We start from the raw sequence: 21,469 nt of genomic DNA, 5'->3' as shown, positions 1-21,469 counted from the left end.
CAAGAGGTCATAAACAAAGAAATATTGTATGAAATATTTTTGTATTTACCAAGTAGTGTTTTTTGTTCGATATAGTGTACTTTACAACGTAGTTCCAACTTTCTTCAAAACCATCAGATATTCAGCCCCGTTCGCTATTTAGCTTACAAAAATTAAATTTTTCCCAATGGTTGGATAATATATTTCATCTATGATTTTTAAGTTAATTTGGTTATGGTAGATTATCATATTCAATAATTTTAAGAAGACCATACATCTAATTCCACGATCTAGGCGCATTTGGTATATGTAATAGTTTACTTAAACATATATTATACAACGCAATCTGCTTTTGCAATTGGGCAAAGGTCTATTTATTATTATTACTACTTTTTGTTATTCTGGCAACACTTAAGCCTAACACTTTGAAGCATGCATGTTTAGGCTTATTGGGGAAATAACCTTGAATATACCTGTTCATGGATGACTTTTACCCTAAATATATATTATGAAGATGCTGCACAATAAAGTCGTTATACTAATTATCTTCACCGTATAAGGTAAAAAGAATGAAATCAACATTCCCTCACTCGAAAAAACGCTGCTTTCGCGCGAAAAATATGGCGTCGCGCGACTACTGACGCATCGTTACGATAGTGACGTCATAATTAATTTTCCCGCGAATTTTGTAACTCAATTTTGGGTTGTAAGAACATGTGACCCAATATTGGTTAATAACAACCCAGAATGGGTTTAAAAAATAACCAAAGTTTTGGGTTAGACATTTCGACCCAGTTTTTTGACCCAGAACAAAATGTAAGAAAAACCATAACCCAAAACTAGTCAATTTTAGCCATTTTTGGGTTAAAACTAAAACAACCCAAAATATTTAACCCAACTGTTTTAAGAGTGTACCACTCGCACTTGCTCCCTTCGAACTACTCGCTTTCCTCTTTTCATCCATTCACCTCCGCCGTCTCGTTTCTTTTGCAGTTCTTGGTGGAGATCTTTGTCCTCCTGGTATTCTAGTCTGGTAAGATCTCTCGCGATAGTTATTGGGGATCCATCCAATTCTCGCCAATGTTTCGACGCAGCCAAGACTGTATTTCAGCTCGAAATACCGTCCAACGTCACTTTTAGTGGTTGTTAATTTCTGCTTCTCTTTTCTCCCTGACGGTAAGTCTGAACAACTTTTACGTTCTACACTTTAACTTTACCCTCCAACCACTCTTGAAAGACCACGGGTTCCGTTGGTACATCTTCGGGTAGGTTGAAAACGACGATATTTGATCTTCTCCCTTCGCTTATTAAACTCAATTATTTCCAACTTGACCGCCTCTCTCACCTGCTTGTAAACAGCCTTGGTATCCGGGGATTGGAACCCAACGAAATCATCTAAAACCTTTTTTTCAAAATTTCTCATCCTCAGCTCGGTATTATTCGTAGCAACTTCTAACTTCTTCACCACACGCTCTTCACACTCTCTGACAGCATTATCCATTGCTTTCTTAAAATACAGCTGTTGTTCACTTAGCTTCTTGTCAAATAAATCTTCCATCCTTGAAAAAAGTCTTCGGTCATCTGTGGTTTTTGTTGAGGTCCTGACCCTTTGAACGTTCCAAAGTCGCAATCATCCCAGATGCAATACCAATTTAAAAAATAGTCTAAAAATCAGTGAAATGTCATGGAATTCAATTTACTAAAATTTAGGGTAAAATCTTCAAAACATTTTCACAAAATGAGTCCAGGAAAATCTCCAGAGATGGTCAGGGAAAACTTGGAAAAGTCTGGGAATTTGAATGTGAAAAACCCTGCGAGACGTCAGAAACCTCATAGGTTTTTCAGCTGATGCATACTAAGATGCTCGAACCTCTGGGCCGAGTAGTCGACACAGTACATAAGAGGCAGACTCCTCCCCGACCCTACAGGACCTGCAAATAGAATCATCACCAATACCAATCAGATGAAGATTTCTATAAAGAGGGCAGTGACCAGTTAGAATGACAGTAATCAGACTAATACTAGGCCTAGACAGCTAGAGTAACTCGATAGCCCTGCTTCCCGGCGGGAACAGGAATGAGCTCCTTGGCCTGCCTTTGACCTTCCGTCTCAAACCAAAGCTTGAGTTTGACGCTGAGCGAAATTATAAGAAATAAGATTGAGAACCAGGCCTTCGCCCCTTTCGTAGCCAAGGCATCAGCTTTCTCATTACCCTCTATGTCCAGGGACCGAAAAGAGCGGGATTTTTTTGATCCTACCAAGAATAGACAAGAGGTCCAGACAGTTATAAACCAGTTTTGACTAATAGACTAAAGGGGCAGCCTGACTATTCGAATAAATCTGGATAACCTTACCACACAAACTCTTCTTAAAGGGACTTTCAAGGGGGGTTTGAGGGATCGGAAGTCGATTCAAAAAACGGCACTGATACGTCATGAGTGTAACTTTGTAAATTCAACGAACTGCGGTCGAATGGAAGAAATTTCCACCTGAAAAACATTGGCATAAACGCCCAGGCTTTCATCAAATCCTAAAGTAGTATAGAGCCAATAGGCAACTCTTGCGCTAATACCCCAGGTTTTTCCTACAGTGCTCCTAAGTCTCCAAAATGACATTTTATCCTTTTTGGCACTAGAATAAATATGAGGATTCCGCCTGAGTTTGCTGTCTAAAGTCATTCCGAGGTATTTAGCCTCGGCTGACTGAACTAAGATAGACCCAAAACGGGGAATATCGATAAACAAGTTTTGTACTATTTTACGAGTAAAAGGGACAAGCGTACCATTGTTCGGATTAACCGTGAGGTGGACGTCTTTGCACCAGCATTCCACGGTTATGACAATACCAATGTCATTCGCATAGCCAAAGAAGCGGCAGCTATCTTTATCCAGTCTCCACAGTGGTTCATCCACTACCAGGCATAAGGGGGAGATAAAACCCCACCTTGCGGGCAGCCACGACTATAGCGGAGACCATGAGTTAGTCGCCCAGCAGAGTAGCCACTTCTACCCAGTCTGTTAGCATAGACCTGATCCAAAACCCAGTGTGTCATTGATACCAAACCGTTTAACAGCTTTCATTATAACTGCCCCTCAATGCCCAGAAAAACAGCCAGAGCTATTTCCTTGAACTTAATCGCCCTCTCCAGGCAGTTACTCAGTAGCGGCGCCAGCAACAGGCTGGGGTAGGCCTGGGCCTACTTGAAATTTTGGTAGGGGCCTCCAAAAGTCGTCTTAAAGCCGCATTCACACTATCCAACTTTAGTCACCTGACTATGTCTGTCTGACTAGTCAGCCCGACTAGTCAGGTCAGCTTTCGCGTTCGTACTATCCAACTCGTCAGCTTGGTGTTGGATGCGTTTTGTCGGGTAGTTTAGTTCGAACGTTAGACGCATGAGGTCGTTTATATATCATTAACCAATCAGAGAAAGGAAATTTAGGTAGAAGCGGTCTGCTTGTTTTTCTGATTTGGGAATGTTGGCTTTGGCTCAATATTGTGGCTGGTTAAATTTATTGTTTTGAGTGATAGTAAACATGGAGTCTGATGAAAAAAAGAAAATTGCTTTATTAGGTATTGTTTTGATACAGGCTCTTTTTGTTTAGGAGGCATTATTGTCTCAAGGCTAGCTAAACACACACAATATGCTTTTCAGTATTCCTTGGCAATAAAACATTTCCCAATTAGATTAATTACGTTATAATTAAAAAGGGAAATAAATAGTTATACAACTTGCGGTTTATTTTACTATCACACTTTCTCCACACAAGGATCAAAACGTCAAAATGTTTATTTAAAAAAGCCTAAATTTAACGTCGTCCGCTCACTGCGATTTCACACGTGATCGCATTGACGTCACTTTTTCTCGGTTTCTATTGGCTGCTGCCACCTGACTAGCTAGTCTGCCTGATTTTATTCGCCTCTCTTCCCGATTCAAAGTCGGAAACTTCCCCGACAAAAATCTTATCAGGTGAAGCATTCACATTACCGGACTTGTCGGTCAGACAAATATCGGGCAGCTTGTCAGCTGACTAAAGTTGGATACATAGAAATCGGAAATTTTGTCGCGTGGTCCGATTAGAACTTTTAACAAGTCGGCCCAGGCCGTAATATTAGTTACACATCGGCGTATTCGGGTGGGCAAACCCATACACCCTTAGTAGACACAGGTAGGCAAACTAATATGGCTATTGAGGCCATGTGATTTCCTATCATTTGATATATAAATTGCCATCCTAAGTTAAAGAGTGGATGCCGCCCACCCTCAGGATACGCAGCGGTTGAGGCCATGTGATTACCTATCATTAGATATATAAAATACCATCCTAAGTTGAAGGATTAAAACTTGGGCGCCACCCACCCTCAGGGTACGCGGGTGGGCAAAACCATACAAAGCTGTTGAGGCCATGTGATTTCCTATCGTTTGATATATAATTTACCATCCTATCGGGGGTGAATTAACCATTGGGTAGAGTAGGCACGTGCCTAGGGCGGAATTTTTCTAGGGGCGCCAAAACTCTGATAAAGCTCCACGGTCCAAGTACTTGGCTTGCCCCTACTTAGTTGACCAGCCCGTTAGACAATGCCCAGGGGCGAAAAATGTTTCTGTGCCTAAAGGCGCCAAAAGGGTTAATCCACCCCTGCATCCTATGTTAAAGAGTGGCCACCGCCCACCCTCAGGATACCCTGGTGGGCAAACCCAATACAAAAGCTGTTGAGGCCATGTGATTTCCTATCGTTAGATTGACGGAACGTATCAAAAGTGAAACAGGTAAGCAAAACACGACGAATATAATTCTTTTAAATTATTGTTATTCTTAAACTGGGATTCAAATGTGTTTTTTTAGGAAATTTATATTAAACATTTGGGTAGTTTAGGCACCAAAAGTCATCTAAATTCGGAAATTCTAGAATTTTATATTATATCGGTGATTAAATTGGTATTTTCTTAGAGCAGATATTTAATATGGATTATTAACAACTGCATAAATCATATAATTTCAATAATGTATTTATGTACATTATGGAAAGATGGAGATTCTGTCCCCATGGTCGCATACTTTGCAGCTAAGTTCGACTGCTTTGGAATTTTTGTCTCACTCTTGCACGTAGACGCGAGCGTAGACGATTCCAATCTTTTACTTTTATTGTACTATCGAATGAGACCAACTTTTTTCACCGGTCACTCTCCCTTTAAGGGGGTTGGTAGGAGGGGGCGGAAATTAACGGAAAATCTGCGTGCGCGTCAAAGAGTTCTATCGAATGAGACCAGCTTGTTTTTTTCGGTCACTCTCCCCTTAAGGGGGTTGGTCGGAGGGGACGGAAATGAACGGCAGTGCTTGCGCGTTAAAGAATTCTATCGAATGAGACCAGCTTGTTTTTTTCAGTCACTCTCCCTTTAAGGGGGCTGGTCATAGGGGGCGTAAATTAACGGCACTGCGCGTTCTATCGTTTGATATAAAAAGTACCATACTAAGTTAAAGAGTTGACGGCGAAGAGTGCGTATTGTTATTAAAGGGGGGGGGGGTGAAATTGTGCCCCTGTTTACCTGATAGACCTGAAACTGGCCATCGGTAAAAGTTGTGTAGCCCCACACTCAGGGCCGTGCTTAGGGGGCGGCGAGCAGGGCGATCGCCCAGGGCCGCTAAAATTTTACCATAGGGATATATATACACGAGGGCCGCTACACTCAGTTTCGCCCATGCATTTCGCCCGGGGCCGCGAAACCTCTAAGCACGGCCCTGCCCACACTGTAATTCAAACTTCCCGCCACGCCCGTGTCACTCTTAGTGGAAATCCACTGGGTTGGGGGGGAGGGAGGCGAAGTTTGAGGTTTACTTGACCTTAAACGCCGTAAATATACGTAAAATAACGCAGAAAAAGGAACGACAATTGCGACAACTTAACTAGCCAATCCCCCCGCGTTACTAAAAACAACTAGAAGTTTCGAGTATAGAATGCAGAGAACGCTTCTGGGTTCAAATCCCGGTATCGTCAAAAATATAATTTGTAAAAATTATTTTTCGCAGCTCCATCTACCGTGTCGGCGCTTTTCCACGCCAAACAAACAAACTACAACACTTAACGACATCCCATCCATAGCAATATTCCCACTTCGATATATATATATATATCGATGTGGAACTTAAAAAACCCTGCCTTTGGTCCATGCTTTTCGAGTAAATACACAAAGGAAAACATCTTTTCACAGGTTAGTTTTAGAAATAGTTTTCTTCTTACCATAATTTCCAATCTCTTAGAACGCACTAGAAAACCGCGTTTCTTTCAAATCATAGAAAGCTAGTTTTAAAAAAAAATTAAGAATGGTTAATTAAATATTTTAGGAGTAATTACTCAAACAAAACATATCTTTTCACAGGTTACTGTTAGAAATAGTGGTTTTACCCGCAATTATTATGAGGGAAACCGGTGCACAGTAATGGTTTATCGCGAATATCTACGTTAGTATTGTATGTACGGCTATAAACCCAATTACGGACATTAGGGCCCAGCTATTTCCTACAAAAAATGTTCTATGAACATTTTACATACGAGCAATCGTTGTGTCGTATTCGCGGTTTTAACGTTGTACCAGAAACGCGTCTTACAATTTGGCGCCTTCAAGCTTCGTTGACTTAAAACGCGCCCGCCGCTCTTCATGTAACCGCGTTTAAAATTTACCACCCAGCTAACTCTTATTATTTATGCAATAAATCCCTTGAAAATGAAGCTATTGTGAAAGTTGTGTGAGATAAAATGATGGGAAAGTCGGAATAATGGGTCACTTCAATTTAAGTTCAGATTTACTGCCATAAGGATTAAATTCACAAGATGGGGTTAAAAATTGGTCATCAAAATTGGAAATTTTCTCCACCCCAACGTTACCGAGTGAGGCATTTTAGATCATACATGTATGTCTATTAGCGAGTAAATCCAAGAGATAAAATCACGACAGACCATAGACTAAATATAAAGTTGCTAGTACTATTCTTAATACTAGTACGTTATGCAGTCTATTGTGAGACTACCTCTCAGTAAATATTTTAAAGGGCGCAAAGGTAGAGTTGACACACTTCTGGGTGTTACGTAGTGTATACAGTGTGTTTCAGAGTTGTCTGGTACAAATTTACAGGCGTGTTCTTTGGGTAACACCGTAACAAGGAGTGGAAAATGTAAGAAACGTTTTCCTAAATTGAACAGTATCCAAGTAATTGGCAGTCAATAATCAGCCTCCAAAACATCGAAAAACCCGCAAATGTGCAGTTTCTATTATTCCTTGGACACAATTGTTTCCTTTCACTAATAAAGCAAGGAGATCCTTGAATAAAGTATTGGTTTCTTATCTTTTTCGATAAAAAACAAAACTAGTATCAAAAGTGCGTTATTAAAATTAAAGAAGTAAGCAACGTATAGAAATACGTTTTAGCAACAACGAGGTGTTTCTAAGTGACTACGCCCATTAAAAAAAAGGAATGATTAAATTTAGTTTTGTGATTCATCTAATAACTAAGTACAAATTTAACACCTTGTAAGGTGATTTGGAACGTATATAGCTAATCTCCGTGTTTATTCGAATGCTAGTCCACTTAATGTAGTTCGCTTGTGTAATTAATGGTGTCATTAAATAGTCACCCACCAAAAAATGTTTTTAGTCTACAACAAGAGGCTCGAATTTGCAATAAATTTAGGAGCTTCAATAATTAAATTATCATTTCGTATGTATCTTAAATCTGCTATGCTATGGCGTACTTCACGAATGCAGAATATGCCGATACGCATCTTATGTATGGACTCGCTCAGAGAAATGCGGTGGAAACGCGGCGTTTGTATCAGGAGCACTCTCCTCAAAGACAGCTTCCAAATCGACAAAGGTTCACGGTGGTTGACAAATAAAACCCACGGGACCTGATACTGCACAAGAAGACGTGGAAGAACAAGTACTTACTATCTTCGAGGATGATCCTACGACAAGTTAGAGGCAAGTTGGACGTCAATTGCGAGGCGACCATGTACTTGTCTGGCGTATCCTTCGAGGACACCAGTACCACCCATTCCATTTACAAAAGGTTCAATCTTTAAATGAGGCCGATTATCCAAGACGAGTCGAATTTTGTCAGTGGTTTTAGGAGCCGACTAACGACTTCTTTTGATAATTACGCTCCTAGTTTCTGACGAGGCTAATTTTCCCCTTGACGGATTCTCCAATTTACATAATCGTCATGAGTGGCAGCAAGAAAATCCGCACGTGACTACCGTTAGGTAGGTCACATCAAGTGCAGTTTAGTATCAACGTCTGTTGCGGAATTGTTGGGTGACCATTTAATTTGACCTTATTTTTTACCACCAAGACTAACTGGTGAGTCGTACTTAACCTTTCTACAAGACACGTTACAAGAGCTACTTGAAGACGTACCGCTAGCAGTAAGACAACGAATGTGGTTTATGCACGACGGAGCACGCCCTAATTTTAGCCTACGGGTTAGAGCTCATCTTGATGCCGAGTTTCCTCAGAGGTGAATAGGTCGAAGAACTGTTGCATGGCCAGCCAAATCTCCTGATTTGAACCCATGTGATTTCTATCTCTGAGACCATATCAAGGACTTGGTATACGTCAACGCGTAATTGTTGCCTGCGACACAATCCAAAACCTTCCAAAAAATCTTTCGTCGTGTTCGAGAATCTTTCCGAAGACGCGTCCAAGCCTGCCTACACGCCAATGGGGGTCATTTCGAACAACTTTTTGTAAATACTATGATCAATGTAATGTTGTTAGGTAACAGTACATGTTACCTCTGATAAACCATAAAACAAAGAAATGAATTTTTTACTGTGTCTCTTGGTAATTTAAATCACCTTGTCATTATTTGAAATCGTAACGATAGCATCCTTCTAGATGCGACGCTTAATAAGCTTTTGCTAGTAGAAATTTTTATTAACTTATCTTATAAGATGTTTTTACTCCTTGTTACTCAAAGAACATGAATTTCTACCCATATCCAACTTTTATTTCTGGGGATATCTTGAAAGTCCGCAACATTGACGACCTACGACAAGGCATTATTGATCGCTGTGAAACTATTCGCGACCGAAACGGGTCTAGATGACGCAACGGTGCTAATCCGTATAAGGGATCTAGTTACGTCAAGCGCGTGCTTAAGTTTCTAGCTTGCTAACTTCCACAGTGCATTAAAAGTAGTTCCGCCTGCCGCTGTTAGGGAGCACAACCATAGTTTTAGTTCGTGAATTCGTAACACGCCTCGAATCTTCGAACGGGTTCAAGTTTGATTTGCCCCAGGTGAACATTTTGTACATATTTTTGTAATTCAGTTAAATTTGTACTTTTGGCATTTAAAGAAAAAACAAGTCGGCCCAGGCCGTAATATTAGTTCCACATCAGTGTATTCGAGTGGGCAAACCCATACACCCTTAGTAAACCCGGGTGGGCAAACCAATACAAAAGCTGTTGAGGCCATGTTATTTCCTATTGTTTGATATATAATTTACCATCCTATGTTAAAGAGTGGCCACCGCCCACCCTCAGGATACCCGGGTGGGCAAAAAAATTAACCAATACAAAAGCTGTTGAGGATATGTGATTTCCTATCGTTAGATAGACGGAAAGTATCAAAGGTGAAATAGGTAAGCAAAACACGTCGAACATAATTCTTTTAAATTATTGAAATTAGTGGAAATATGATTTAAAGAAATTCTTAAACTGGGATTAAAATGGGTTTATTTTAGGAAATTTATATCAAACATTTGGGTAGTTTAGGCACCAAAAGTCATGTAAATTCGCAAATTCATAAAAAAAATACCCATGAATTTATTAACTTGTTTTTTTCGATCACTCTCCCTTTAAGGGGGTTGGTCGGAGGGGGCGGAAATTAACGGCACTGTGTGCGCGTCAAAGAGTTCTATCGAATGAGACCAACTTGTTTTGTTTCGGTCACTCTCCCTTTAAGGGGGTTGGTCGAATTGACGTGATTACTATCAAACACCTTGTTTTAAAAAACACGTAGAATACTTATTTCAATTAATAACGAACTTTTGATACCAGCGATCGTTCGATAAAAAACCAAATGTTTAGTAAAAGGAAACAATTGGGTTCAAGGAATAATAGAAACTGCTCATTTGCGCGTTTTTCGACATTAAGGAGACCGATTTTTGACGGCCAATTACTCGGATATGGTCAAATTAGGAAAAAGTTTCTTATGAACTTTTTCACTCTGTTTTACCCAAAAAACACGCTTGTAAATTAGTGCCAGACTTCTCTGAAACAACCTGTGTACGTAAAAAAAAAGGAATATTAATAATAATAACAATCGCATTCCATCTATGTAAAAGTGTTGATAGTGAGTGGCGAACCCAGTAACTGGGTTCCTCCCTGATATAAAAGGGATGGTAATGTAAAAGCAATTCATTCATTCATGCAATCACGAACGCGATGACATTATCTGCTTCCAATTAAATGGGAACCGTTGCTACGTTTAGTTGCTTCTGAATACCAGGGATATTCAACTTTGTAAGGTTAATTAAGGAAGTATTCGATTGGCGCCCTTAAGACACAAAATTCTCCCTCTTATATAGTTATTCCACGAGGGCGCCATCTATGTAACCTATTTATTAAATTGAGTAAAGATATTTATATTATTAAAGTATATGAATTCATTTCATAATTAATCGGCTAGTCATTGTTTTCTAATTTTTCACAAACTTCTATTTCTCTGCAATAGAAGGCGCTGTTTACACCTCAAGATAAAACCCCACCTGGGGAAAGGAAATCTGACTTAAGGTCGGACAGGAGTTTCTATTATTAGTAGAGTAGTAATACAACCTCATAAAAGTTGAAAAACCCTGATTCAATTCTAGATTGCGTAATAACTCTGAAAGGCGGTGATAACATTTGCTAATTGCCATGCTCATTGTTATTTTTAACTTATGCCCTAGCCATAACTGGTAGAGCCATCGATTAATTAATTAACTAGCTTTGCTATAGGATGTACCTCACACTGCAGATCTCACGGTTGTATTTTTCCTTTCCATCCTCATAGAAATGCTGGGCCTAAAGTGATTTCTTGCAATGTCTGCTCGTAAAACCATGGTTATGGTTTTGTTGAGTCTAGAAACCAAGCTATTCCTCTAACAAAGAGAGTACCGGAGGTGTTTTATGCAGATTTTGTTAAAAGTCGGGCGTAATTTAGACCTACATGAGGTATGAAATTTCCCAAAAGGAGACGTTGCATTCAAGGTTGGTAAAACACTACCCATTCGATTTGCCATGGCAACCGAAGTTTTTTTTGACCACTTAAAACAAAAAAAATCTCGTTTTAAAAAAAGCATGGGATTTTCTCAGTTTCACGAAAAATTTTAAAATCACAAAATTGGTAACTTGGACCACATTTAGGTAAATTTCATAAAGTTTCGGTAAATTGGAACAATTTTGGGTAAAATAAGGAAAAATTCTTAGGCTTTAAGTGGTCAAAAAAAAATCAAATGGGTGGTGTACATCTCCTTTTTGGAAATTTCAAATCTCATATAGGTCTACATTACCCCAGACTTTGAACAAAATCGGCAATAAACACCTCGGATACTCTCCTTGTAAGTTGTATTGAGCTGCATACTTTAGCTAAGCTAGAAAATCAATCTATGTTGAAACCAACTTGCATTTAAGACATATTTCGGATTCCCCATTTTTACAACCATAAAAACATTCCCTTTATAAGCTGAGGAATAATAGTTCAATATTGGTAAATGACGTTTATATCTACAGCGCTCAAGTTACATAACATTTTTTCTAAGACAAAGTCATACACTTGAAAAAGTAATAATGAGGAAAAGATTAATTTGCAGCTGAAGCTTCTTCAGGTTTCTTCTTCTTCTTTCCCTTTTCAAGTATTAGTTTTTCTTCAGGTGTCAAATTAGGTAAAACTTTGGTGATTACTCCAGTTCCTAGAGTAACTGATCCATCTCTCAAAGTAAATCTTTGACCAGGCTCGGCAACCATGGTTTTAATTAACCTCAGAACGAGTCTGTTTATGTTAGAAGTTACTTAAATAGGTATAATTGTAAACAACAAAACACATGGAAATAGATAACATACTTCGAATCTTCACCAGGCATCACCATTTCTTTGTCAATGAGCTTAACGCTGCAAGCGCAATCCCAAGTCTTGGAGAACATCATTGGTTGAAAAAAAGTCATGAAAGGCTTTCCTCGACCACCTTCCTCTTTTTTAAGCACATAAACCTGGGATAAATTTGATGGTTTTATCAAGTTAACGCTTAAGCTAGATGGAAAAGGAAATGCTTACATACCTGAGCTTCAATGTGATCATGCATTTTGAAGCTTCCTGGCTTACACAAAACCATTCCTCTCCTAAGATCATCTCTTTTAGTACCACGAACCAACGCTCCAACTTGATCACCAGCTTGCGATTCCTCCAAAAGTTGATGAAACATTTCCAAGCCTAAGATTTGACGAATTAAATTAAATACCATTAAAGAGTTTAAGTTTAGACTTCGTACCAGTTATTGTAGTTTTTAAATGCTTATTGTAACCAATTATTTCACACTCAAGTCCCTTTTTTAAAACTCCTCTTTCTAAACGACCAGTAACAACTGTGCCTCTCCCTTGGATAGAGTAGACATTTTCAATGGGTAAAGAAAAGGGTTTGTCCAAGTCTCGAATAGGAGTGGGAATATATTCATCAACAATGTCTAATAGTTTCATGATAGCATCCTTTCCAATTTCTGGATTTTTACCCTATTATAAGAAATTTATCAGGTTAAAAGGAGTTTTAACATGAAGCATATTTCCCAACAAGAACCTCTAGAGCGCATAAAGCAGAGCCAACCACGATGGGAACATCGTCTCCTTTCAATCCTAATTCATTCATTAGTTCTCGGAGTTCCATTTCTACTAATTCTACCATTTCCTTATCGGCAGCATCTGCCTTGTTTACGAACACGACAATGTGGTCAATACCAATCTAAAACAAACAATTTTAAGGTAAGAAATCTTGTAAAATGAGGTTGAAAGAAAATTTGCACGTGCTTGTTTAGCTAGAATAAGATGCTCCCTCGTTTGAGGCATAGCTCCGTCTGTGGCAGCAACTACTAAAATTGCTCCATCCATTTGAGAAGCGCCAGTTATCATATTCTTAATGTAGTCAGCATGTCCGGGACAATCTGTATGGCCATAATGGCGCTTATCAGTGGCATATTCAACATGAGCAACGTTGATGGTTATCCCACGTAGTTTCTCTTCAGGCGCATTATCGATTTCGTCATATTTTTTAAGTTTGGCGAGTTTTTTTTCAGCTAATACTGCAAGAGTACATCATTATGGTGGTTGGTTTAAAATGGTAACAAGTAAGTTACTAATCGAACCTTTGGTTATTGCGGCTGTTAATGTAGTTTTCCCATGATCAACATGGCCTATAGTTCCAACATTGCAGTGGGGTTTCTCTCTTTGAAAAATTTTTTTGGAGCCAGGCAGGGCAGTGGCGAAACATCTTACCTGACAAGTTTTGGATCCAATTTGAGTTTGCCATAACCCACAAACCCAAACATTTCTTGACGATGGAAAGCTTTTCTTTGTGGCACTTGCCACATTTCCTAATAACCACAATATATGAATTTAAAATGCGAGACAATAAACTAGGGAAAAGTAAGTTATGATTAGGGACAATAAGCAAGGCCTATTTTGGGTTACAACAGTTACATGTATCTTATTGTTTTAAAGAGAAATACCATAAGTTAGGCTTATAAGTACAATCTATTAAGAAGTATAAATTGCTTTTGTACCTAAAAGGCCAAAAAGTTTTAGCGTTACTCTAGTATTTGCCATATTCCAAGTAGTAGCAATTTCAATAGAGTCAACACGCGCCTCGCAACAATCGACGCTCCTTTGCAAATTTGCGCAGAAGCGATGGAAGAATACAATCGCCCTTTGACCCTCTGGGGGACTGACTAAATACACTATGCACTAAATTAAGTTAAACACAAATTTCCTAATAAGAAAATTCAACTCGCGCAAATTTTTATTTGATAACTTATAGCTATTAATTTCATTAAGTTAAATTACGTGAAAAGGTAGAAAAAAGGGGGCAAAAAAGCAAAAAAAATTATAGTAATGACAAAACTTAAGAAATACTCAGACCAAAAGGTCTTCGAGAATAAAATAATTACGTGAAACTACGACCAAATAGATCTTCGAGTCAAAAACCAATAAAAAAATTACTTTATTTTGAACTTTAACTATTAATTGAAGACAGATTTTACTGTAATTTTTAACAAATATTTTGGTCAGTCGTAACCATAACCATTATTTTTAGCCCTTTTATGAGTAGACTGGCGTCGTCTGGATTTTATTCTACCTCATTGGATTTAACTTTATAGTCTGCTATGTGCTAATTGTAATCTGTCAAATATTGGTTTATTACTTCGTTTCAGTTTGCTTATTAAATAAGTTTTAAAGTGGAAATTAATAAAAATGGAAATGGGTAGAATGAAGCCAGAAAAATTAATACCACCGAAAACTGACTGTATTTACACAAGCTGTTATTGGTAAGCAAGGGTTTTGTGTATTTTTGCACACAGAGTACAAACATAGACAATAAACAGATTATTGTCTATGGTACAAAGGCCTATTAGTTAAATTGTAAACTTAACTTAAATAAGTAACAAAATTTTTTTTTACTTGTGGTTTTCAGCGAAGAAAACGTGTGGAAACTTTGCGAATATATTTTAAATAACGCCGCAGATACCATGTCGAATTACTTTGTTGTTTTTATTTCAAACAAAAAGCAATCGGTAAGGGTTTGTAAGAGTTGTTTGAACCTTTTTTCACCCAATTTTTATTGCCCCATTTTATTAGGTTCCGCTTTGGAAGCAACAATCAAGCAGGGAGGTTGATAATTTAGCAATTTGGGTAAAACATTAAGTTTCATTCATTGAAAGAGCCGATGAATGATGAATTTGAAATTGTTACAGGATTATCATGTTATTTTAATTTTTAATTCAGTGGATGATGGGGTTTTAGTCTATGATTTGGACACTATATTAGACTTTCCATGTAGATTTGAAACATTCGCTTCTGAATCATTACGAACAGATTTCAATTTAAGGGATGATTTTCAAAGGTAATTGCCATTTCTCATTATTTTGCCATTTCTCATTATTTTACAGCTAAAACAAGTGGATTAATATTTTACAGAAAATTTCGAGTGATACCTGCTAAATTATTTCTGGAAACATTTTCATCAGATAGATCTCGAATGAAAAAAGATGGGGTTTTTATTAAACCTCCACCAAATTATCCAGAAATTCAAGCTCCAAATAGTAAATATTCAATTAGCCTTTTCAGTTTGTAGTAGCAGCCAATGCAAGAAGCTGATAAACTTCTGGATTTTTGTTTGTTAAACAAGTGCTTTGTGATTTAATGCCTGCTTAACAGCAGTTTACAAACTTATCACATTGGCTAATACTGTAATCTGAAGTTTCAGTTAAATTATTTAATTACGTTACAATGTGTGACAATGCTTTTCAGAACCAAAAGATAACTTAAATGAGTTTATAAGCATGGATCCGACGCTAGAATACGGAGACGTTCTTGATTTTAATAAATTTATTGAAAGATTTTCAGGCAGGTAACTGTAGATGAATACCAAATAATTATTTATTGATATCATTGTTAAAAATTGTTATTTCGGTAACATTTTGTAAATATTAAAGAGACCCTGCATTTGAGATTACATGAGTTTGGGAAAAAGTAATAGTATATAGAGAAAAAATACACTTATACAAAATAAATGTAATATTATTTTTTAACGCTTGGCTTCTTTACTGACTAGTAACCCCAGATAACATTTAAAATTTGGATAAACATTGGCTGAGATACCATAATTTAACCAACTCGGATACAAATTTCCCTTATTATCAACTGCAATACCAATTGACAACCTGACAAAGTAACCAACATTGTTAAGGTTAAGCTAGAAAATATAAAGGATAGACAGTCTGTGGACAATAAAATAACGATTACTTCACTAAACTCTATATACAAACAATACTTAAATCTTCTTGTTAATTCTACATTACATTGGAAAAAAATTATTTTAAAACCATAGATTTCATTGTGGTAATTAATATATATTAAAACTGCTAGAAAGCACTGGAAAAACTAAGTTTAGATATTTGCTAGTTATTATTTCAGTCCGTCCTCCTACACGTTTACCCTTAGCATGGGTAACCTCTTTTAGTCTATTACCAAAGCTCAATTCATACCCCCTGTTTTGAGAAAAATGAGATTTTAGATAAAATAAACACGATGTCAGTAATTTTTCCCAATTAGTTGTAATTTATACACTGTAAATTGATATATTTGTAACCATACTGATGTCATGTCAGTTGGTGTCCATCACTAATTTATTTGCAATTTCTAGAGGCATTCCCACTATTATGCCACTCACTTTTATACAAATTTAATAAAACTAATAATGCACGCTCATTAAAATCTTGGGACCGTTTTCTAGCCTTGTATAGTTAAAATTGGAAGACTCTTACATTTATGCGAGTTAAAAATGTGTAGAAATATGAGTATTGTTAAAAAATTATACTATGAATACAATTTCTTTCAACCTCCACCTATGTTATTTTCATCATCATCTTCATTGTGATTGTCAGCTTTTTCTTCTTTATCATCGTAATTCAAATACTTTTCGAGAATTTCGCGTAGCTCATCAATGGCTTGCTTTCTACCACTGATGTTAGTTTCTTGAACACATTCTCTTAAGAGATCTTCAATGGTTTCTCGATCTTTCTCAGGAATGGAATGCAGCAGTCCTAACGTAAGTAAAAACATTTATCATACATTGAATCGAATTAGTTCGAAAGATCAAGCTGAAAGTGTATACCGGGAAAAGTAGACTTTTTGTGAATCCTGTTGCCATCAAAGTTGAAAAAGCCGGGAGATTTATGTTCCTCCAGATCAGAAAATAGTTGTTTGCAAACTAAAGCTTGCATTAGTTGCCCGTAATAACCAACTTTGGAACACATGGATAAACTTAACGTTAAATTTTTATCTAAAATTTGGCGCGTGAATCTTTGGAAACACAATTCATTGCATAGCTCCCCATCCGAATCTAATAAAGGTCGTACTTTGTCTAATATAAAATAAGTCATAGTTAACAAAGTTTAATTTTTCAAAATTATTAGATTATGTTGAGTGATTACAATTACTCTGAATTAATGTTTTATCCACTATTGCCAGATCTTCTAAATTTGTGAGAATTATATCCCCTTCATTATTTCTCATTAAATTTTTGTATGTGAAATCGGTATTGAAGAAATACCAGTCTGGGTCTTCATCCTGTAACAATTAATTATACATATTTATGTTTATACCATATTGTCACAATGAATTTGGGATAAACCTGAAGATCTTCCACAGTTTGTAGTATTTGTAACGCAATACCCGCCCTGACTTCGAAAGGTTCATCTAGAACATTGGTTAGAGGAGTCCAATCTTTTTCCCTAAAAACTAGTCGACCGCAAGCTCCTAATACCTTTGGGATGTTTATATTGATACTAGCTTGTTTCCTGAACTAAAAGAGAAAAAATTAGTACTTAAAATAATTTTTCTTTTTTATTAAAGTAACCTTCATTAAAACGTAAGATTGATGGGTGAGAATGCTAGTTATCATGATACTTTGTTCATCACGGTTAAGAACTCCATTTTTATCCGAATCAAACACTTTCTTTAAATGATCCAGCAGTTTTTTGGTAGTGCATAGCAAAAGCCTTAAATTTTTCGAAAATTAGCTTATATCCCACAAGCATATTATTGTAAATGTAACATACGGAATTTCATTTTTCATTTTATTTATAGCTTTGTAAAGGTTAGCTATGTTTTCCAGTGTAATTATGCCAGGATTTCCCAATACTTTTTGGATATCATAAACAGAAGGTTGACAGTTTGTTGGTAGACTAGAATTTTGACATATAAAAGATTGTAAATGGTCCCATTCTTTATCGCGAATGCGGCTTAATTGCATTTTTGAGATATTATCCACATCGAGCCATAATAGGGAATTGTCGGATTCTTCCCATTGATTAACGTGGGTTGTTAATACCTTGAATGCATCTTCATTTATGGGGTGCTTTTCTAGATTTTTACAGTAATCTTTCCCGAAACAGGCTGGGCACAGGTGTGACTTGGAAGCATTTTTGAGCTCTGCTGTTGTTTTAATATTTGAAGTTATTGGTATTTGAATTTTCACGTAGTCTAAGTATAAAATACCCGATTGGTCCTCTTTTTCTTTGAGAATTGAATTAGTTTGATTTTTTTTTAATTTAATGGAGTAGCTCTTATCAGACACTTTAAACCAAACCAGTATTACGAAGAATAATAATATAAATAAAGTTATAATTCTTTTAATACGAAAATGAAAACGGGAAAATTTTATGGATAACACTAAGCCTTGTAACGTCATCGTTACAGTAACTTTAATAATTCATCCTTTGTACATAATAATTATTCAAAGACTGGCGAAATGTTTTACGGGTAATTTTGAGAAAAACAAACTAACAAATGATTTTTACTATGTTATAACTGGTATCATTAATTAAATGCTTCAACTTAATAATTACAGTAATTAATAATTCAATACATAGATCTTTCGGTTCCCTAAAAACGTACAAACCAAAGACTATATAAAACTACGTTTGCTTACATAGTCTTTGGTACAAACGCTTATTTTCACCCTCATTCCGCTCGCCTCATTCCCTCTACCGGGTCACGGCCAACTTTGATTTCTCGCACTACAGCGGCCATCTCATTCGTTGACGTTTCTGTGTTAACCTATGAGCAAAAGATGTGTATGACGTCAGCGCCCCTAGCGGATTATTATTTTTAGTATAGTTTTTATATTGAAGACAATATAACCACCGAGCGTGGCGCTGAACTCCTACACATTATAGTACAGTTTATAGGGGGAAAATCCTTGATCGCGGAATTTCGACGAATGTGTTGGCCGTAGTAGCGCGAACAGCGCGTGATCAAAGTTGGCCGTGACCGGGTAGAACCAGAGATCCTGGCAGTTATAGAGATGCGAAACCAGTTTTTTAAAAATTTTTGCCGATCGCAGCGACGCCTGTACGTGGGGAGTAATCGCAGAGATCCTAGGATTGTTACCGTTGTTTACAATTTTTGCGTCTCTCGGCTTGAAACGGGCGCTTCCTTCCGGCCGAAGGGCGGCGCTGATGCTTGCATTTTTTTGTCAGTTTTCGACCAGGGTTGGCAAGAGCCAGCCAGACTGGGTTAAACCACCCTTGTTTAAGCCGGTTTTAACCACCAAATAAAATCCATGATTAAAACCATTTTTTTTATTAAAAAATTTTAGAAATTAATTAGGAACATTGACAAAACTTAACTTTCACTTTTTGTCGCAAGTAATGAGAGCTAACATATAAGCAATTAGGGTATCTTAAAATTAATTTTGCGCTTGAAAATACGCTGCCATGTTAGGGTATAAAAGCGGGTAAATAAGTCTGCTATACCTCACAATGTAAAGGTACTGTCACGCACAAAAACGTAATTTTTAAATCGGGAAATTTGAGCAATGAGGGCTTGATATAAGCAATTTGATCTTTTTTTATTAATGGCTTTAACCGGATTAAACCACCGGTTACAGCCGGATTTAAACAATACTGGATTTTTCAATTTTTAAAAAAGTCGGTTTTTTGCCAACCCTGTTTTCGACGGAGATTCGTATCTCTATAACTGCCAGGATCTCTGGTAGAACCAGGTAGAACCATAGAAATCTTATACTCCTACCTAGAATGCTCCGGTCTACGGGAGAACCTGACGCCAAGACATTTTGTAGCAACGACTAATGATTATATAGTCTTTGCTTAAGCTTCAGCCAATCAGCGGCCATTCATTAATTACGGCAAGCAGCTAGCGTCATAACATGGCGGTTAAAAATAGTAAAAGATCAGACGATTCTTACAGGATCCATCCGATCCAAGCTCGCAGAATCCCCATAGGTTTTTGCTGGAATTTTTTCACATGAACCACTTCAACGTTTTTGGATTTTTATTTAATAATAGTGGTAAGATTATTGTAAATTTTAGTTTTGTTTCATATTTACTTATTATAAGGAATATTTAAATACCATTGTGAGGAAGATAAATAAGATTTCGTTTAGGTTCGCTTTGAAAATATTTAAGTCTAGGCCTGACATAGTAAGTAATATTGTATTTATGTTTGTAGAAACTTAGATAAACAAAAACCTTATGAAAGAGTAATTATATCCCAGAAAAAATACATTACACTAAAGAATGAGGTAGCAAAGTTATTTGTAGATTTTCTCCCTCTGTGGCCTTTTGAGTGTATTTCCTTTGCAAATATATATTTATAGAGAACAATGATGTGTATCTCATTTTCCTCCGATGTACCTAATATAGCGATGGTTGAATGGCGACTTGTGTATAGAATCAGAATTAAATTTGTTTTAACGAATACCGATATTTACAATGCTAAATTAAGTGTTTTTAAAAAACGGCATATTGCAGTAATTATAGTCCTGAGGTGTTTTTTCCACTGGGCTGACTGAACTTCCTTAAGTAACTTTTACCAAATCACCAATTTGAATAGCCCGCCGTTCGTTAACATTTCAAATTACCCCGAGGCCTGTACAACGACACATTTCGTCCACCGCAAATCGTTTTCTACATGTGGAAATGAAGCCTTCGAGGAGCCATAACAACAAACAACGCAATAGTTATCCACAACGTTTGCATATAAAAGAAAAATATTTACGAGTAAAGAAACAGTCTACCATGCACGGCCCCCTGCACGCGCTCGCTCCGCGTGCGCTCTGCTCGTGACCATGTTTAAAAACTACATTAAACTCTATTGACGTGGGCCAATCAAATGCTGGTTCTTAAGGTGACGTAATCTAAAATCGAATTATTATTTTCAGTAACTAAAACTAGATGGCAACGAGTCGTTGCCGTAATAACTCTTTGAATCGTGATTGGCTGATAATGACGAAACCTCCGAAAATGTAATTGGCCCATTTTGTATTTATCCGGAATCATTCTACGTTATAAGATTTCTATGGGTAGAACCATAGAGATAGAAAAGAAATAGAGGCACTATTGTTTCTGGCGAAGTTGACCGCGAGTGCCGACCCCCTTTTCGCCAATGTAGGAAGCCCTGAGATGGGCAGATTACGTGGGGACGGTGGCGCCATCGACGCGCGGTGAAATGAAATACATTAGGCCTTTTAGAAAATCAACTGTCATTTGATGTAAACAAAGAAAGGATAGATGGCGTTGCAATTCTGCCCATCTCCGCTTTCATACATGCGTGGGGGGGGGGGTGAATTTTCCCGGTCAAAAACAGGGGGGCCTTAACGCGGTAATCTTCCCTCTATTTCTTTTCTATCTCTATGGGTAGAACCATAGAAATCTCATAGGTAACTAGT

At 37.3% G+C, this 21,469-nt stretch overlaps 3 protein-coding genes across 5 annotated transcripts; 1 reads left to right on the top strand and 2 right to left on the bottom strand.

Moving 5' to 3' along the window:
• Window positions 1–11,718: 11,718 nt before the first annotated feature.
• mEFTu1 (mitochondrial translation elongation factor Tu 1) lies at window positions 11,719–13,938 on the bottom strand. Its single transcript, XM_090163582.1, has 8 exons — window positions 13,782–13,938; window positions 13,365–13,592; window positions 13,030–13,301; window positions 12,803–12,964; window positions 12,501–12,738; window positions 12,291–12,442; window positions 12,077–12,222; window positions 11,719–12,005 (listed from the first exon to the last, which is right to left on the bottom strand). The coding sequence occupies exons 1-8, from the start codon at window positions 13,822–13,824 to the stop codon at window positions 11,816–11,818; spliced, it is 1,431 nt and encodes a 476-aa protein (XP_090019708.1). The 5' UTR covers window positions 13,825–13,938; the 3' UTR covers window positions 11,719–11,815.
• Window positions 13,939–14,409: 471 nt separating this feature from the next.
• On the top strand, window positions 14,410–15,792 carry tun (N-terminal glutamine amidase tungus). Its single transcript, XM_090163695.1, has 6 exons — window positions 14,410–14,543; window positions 14,690–14,789; window positions 14,854–14,907; window positions 14,970–15,118; window positions 15,193–15,317; window positions 15,526–15,792. The coding sequence occupies exons 1-6, from the start codon at window positions 14,470–14,472 to the stop codon at window positions 15,627–15,629; spliced, it is 606 nt and encodes a 201-aa protein (XP_090019821.1). The 5' UTR covers window positions 14,410–14,469; the 3' UTR covers window positions 15,630–15,792.
• LOC149922547 (divergent protein kinase domain 2A-like) lies at window positions 15,658–18,579 on the bottom strand. Of its 3 annotated transcripts, XM_090163694.1 has the most exons (7): window positions 18,110–18,210; window positions 17,838–17,963; window positions 17,636–17,777; window positions 17,411–17,581; window positions 17,211–17,346; window positions 16,892–17,140; window positions 15,659–16,820 (listed from the first exon to the last, which is right to left on the bottom strand). In XM_090163694.1, exons 1-7 carry the CDS (start codon window positions 18,124–18,126, stop codon window positions 16,612–16,614), a joined length of 1,050 nt encoding a protein of 349 aa, XP_090019820.1. In that variant the 5' UTR covers window positions 18,127–18,210; the 3' UTR covers window positions 15,659–16,611. The 3 variants fall into 3 exon arrangements, with proteins under 3 accessions (XP_090019819.1, XP_090019820.1, XP_090019818.1); XM_090163693.1 differs by having other exon boundaries at window positions 15,658–16,820; window positions 17,217–17,346; window positions 17,838–18,579; XM_090163692.1 differs by having other exon boundaries at window positions 17,838–18,577.
• Window positions 18,580–21,469: the final 2,890 nt, after the last annotated feature.

Source organism: Leiobunum rupestre, chromosome 11 (genome assembly GCF_980474605.1).
Source record: "Leiobunum rupestre chromosome 11, qqLeiRupe1.1.hap1, whole genome shotgun sequence".
Lineage (NCBI taxonomy): Eukaryota > Metazoa > Arthropoda > Arachnida > Opiliones > Sclerosomatidae > Leiobunum > Leiobunum rupestre.
The sequence above is the reverse complement of the archived record's forward strand: the minus strand, read 5'-3'. Positions and strand labels throughout refer to the sequence as shown.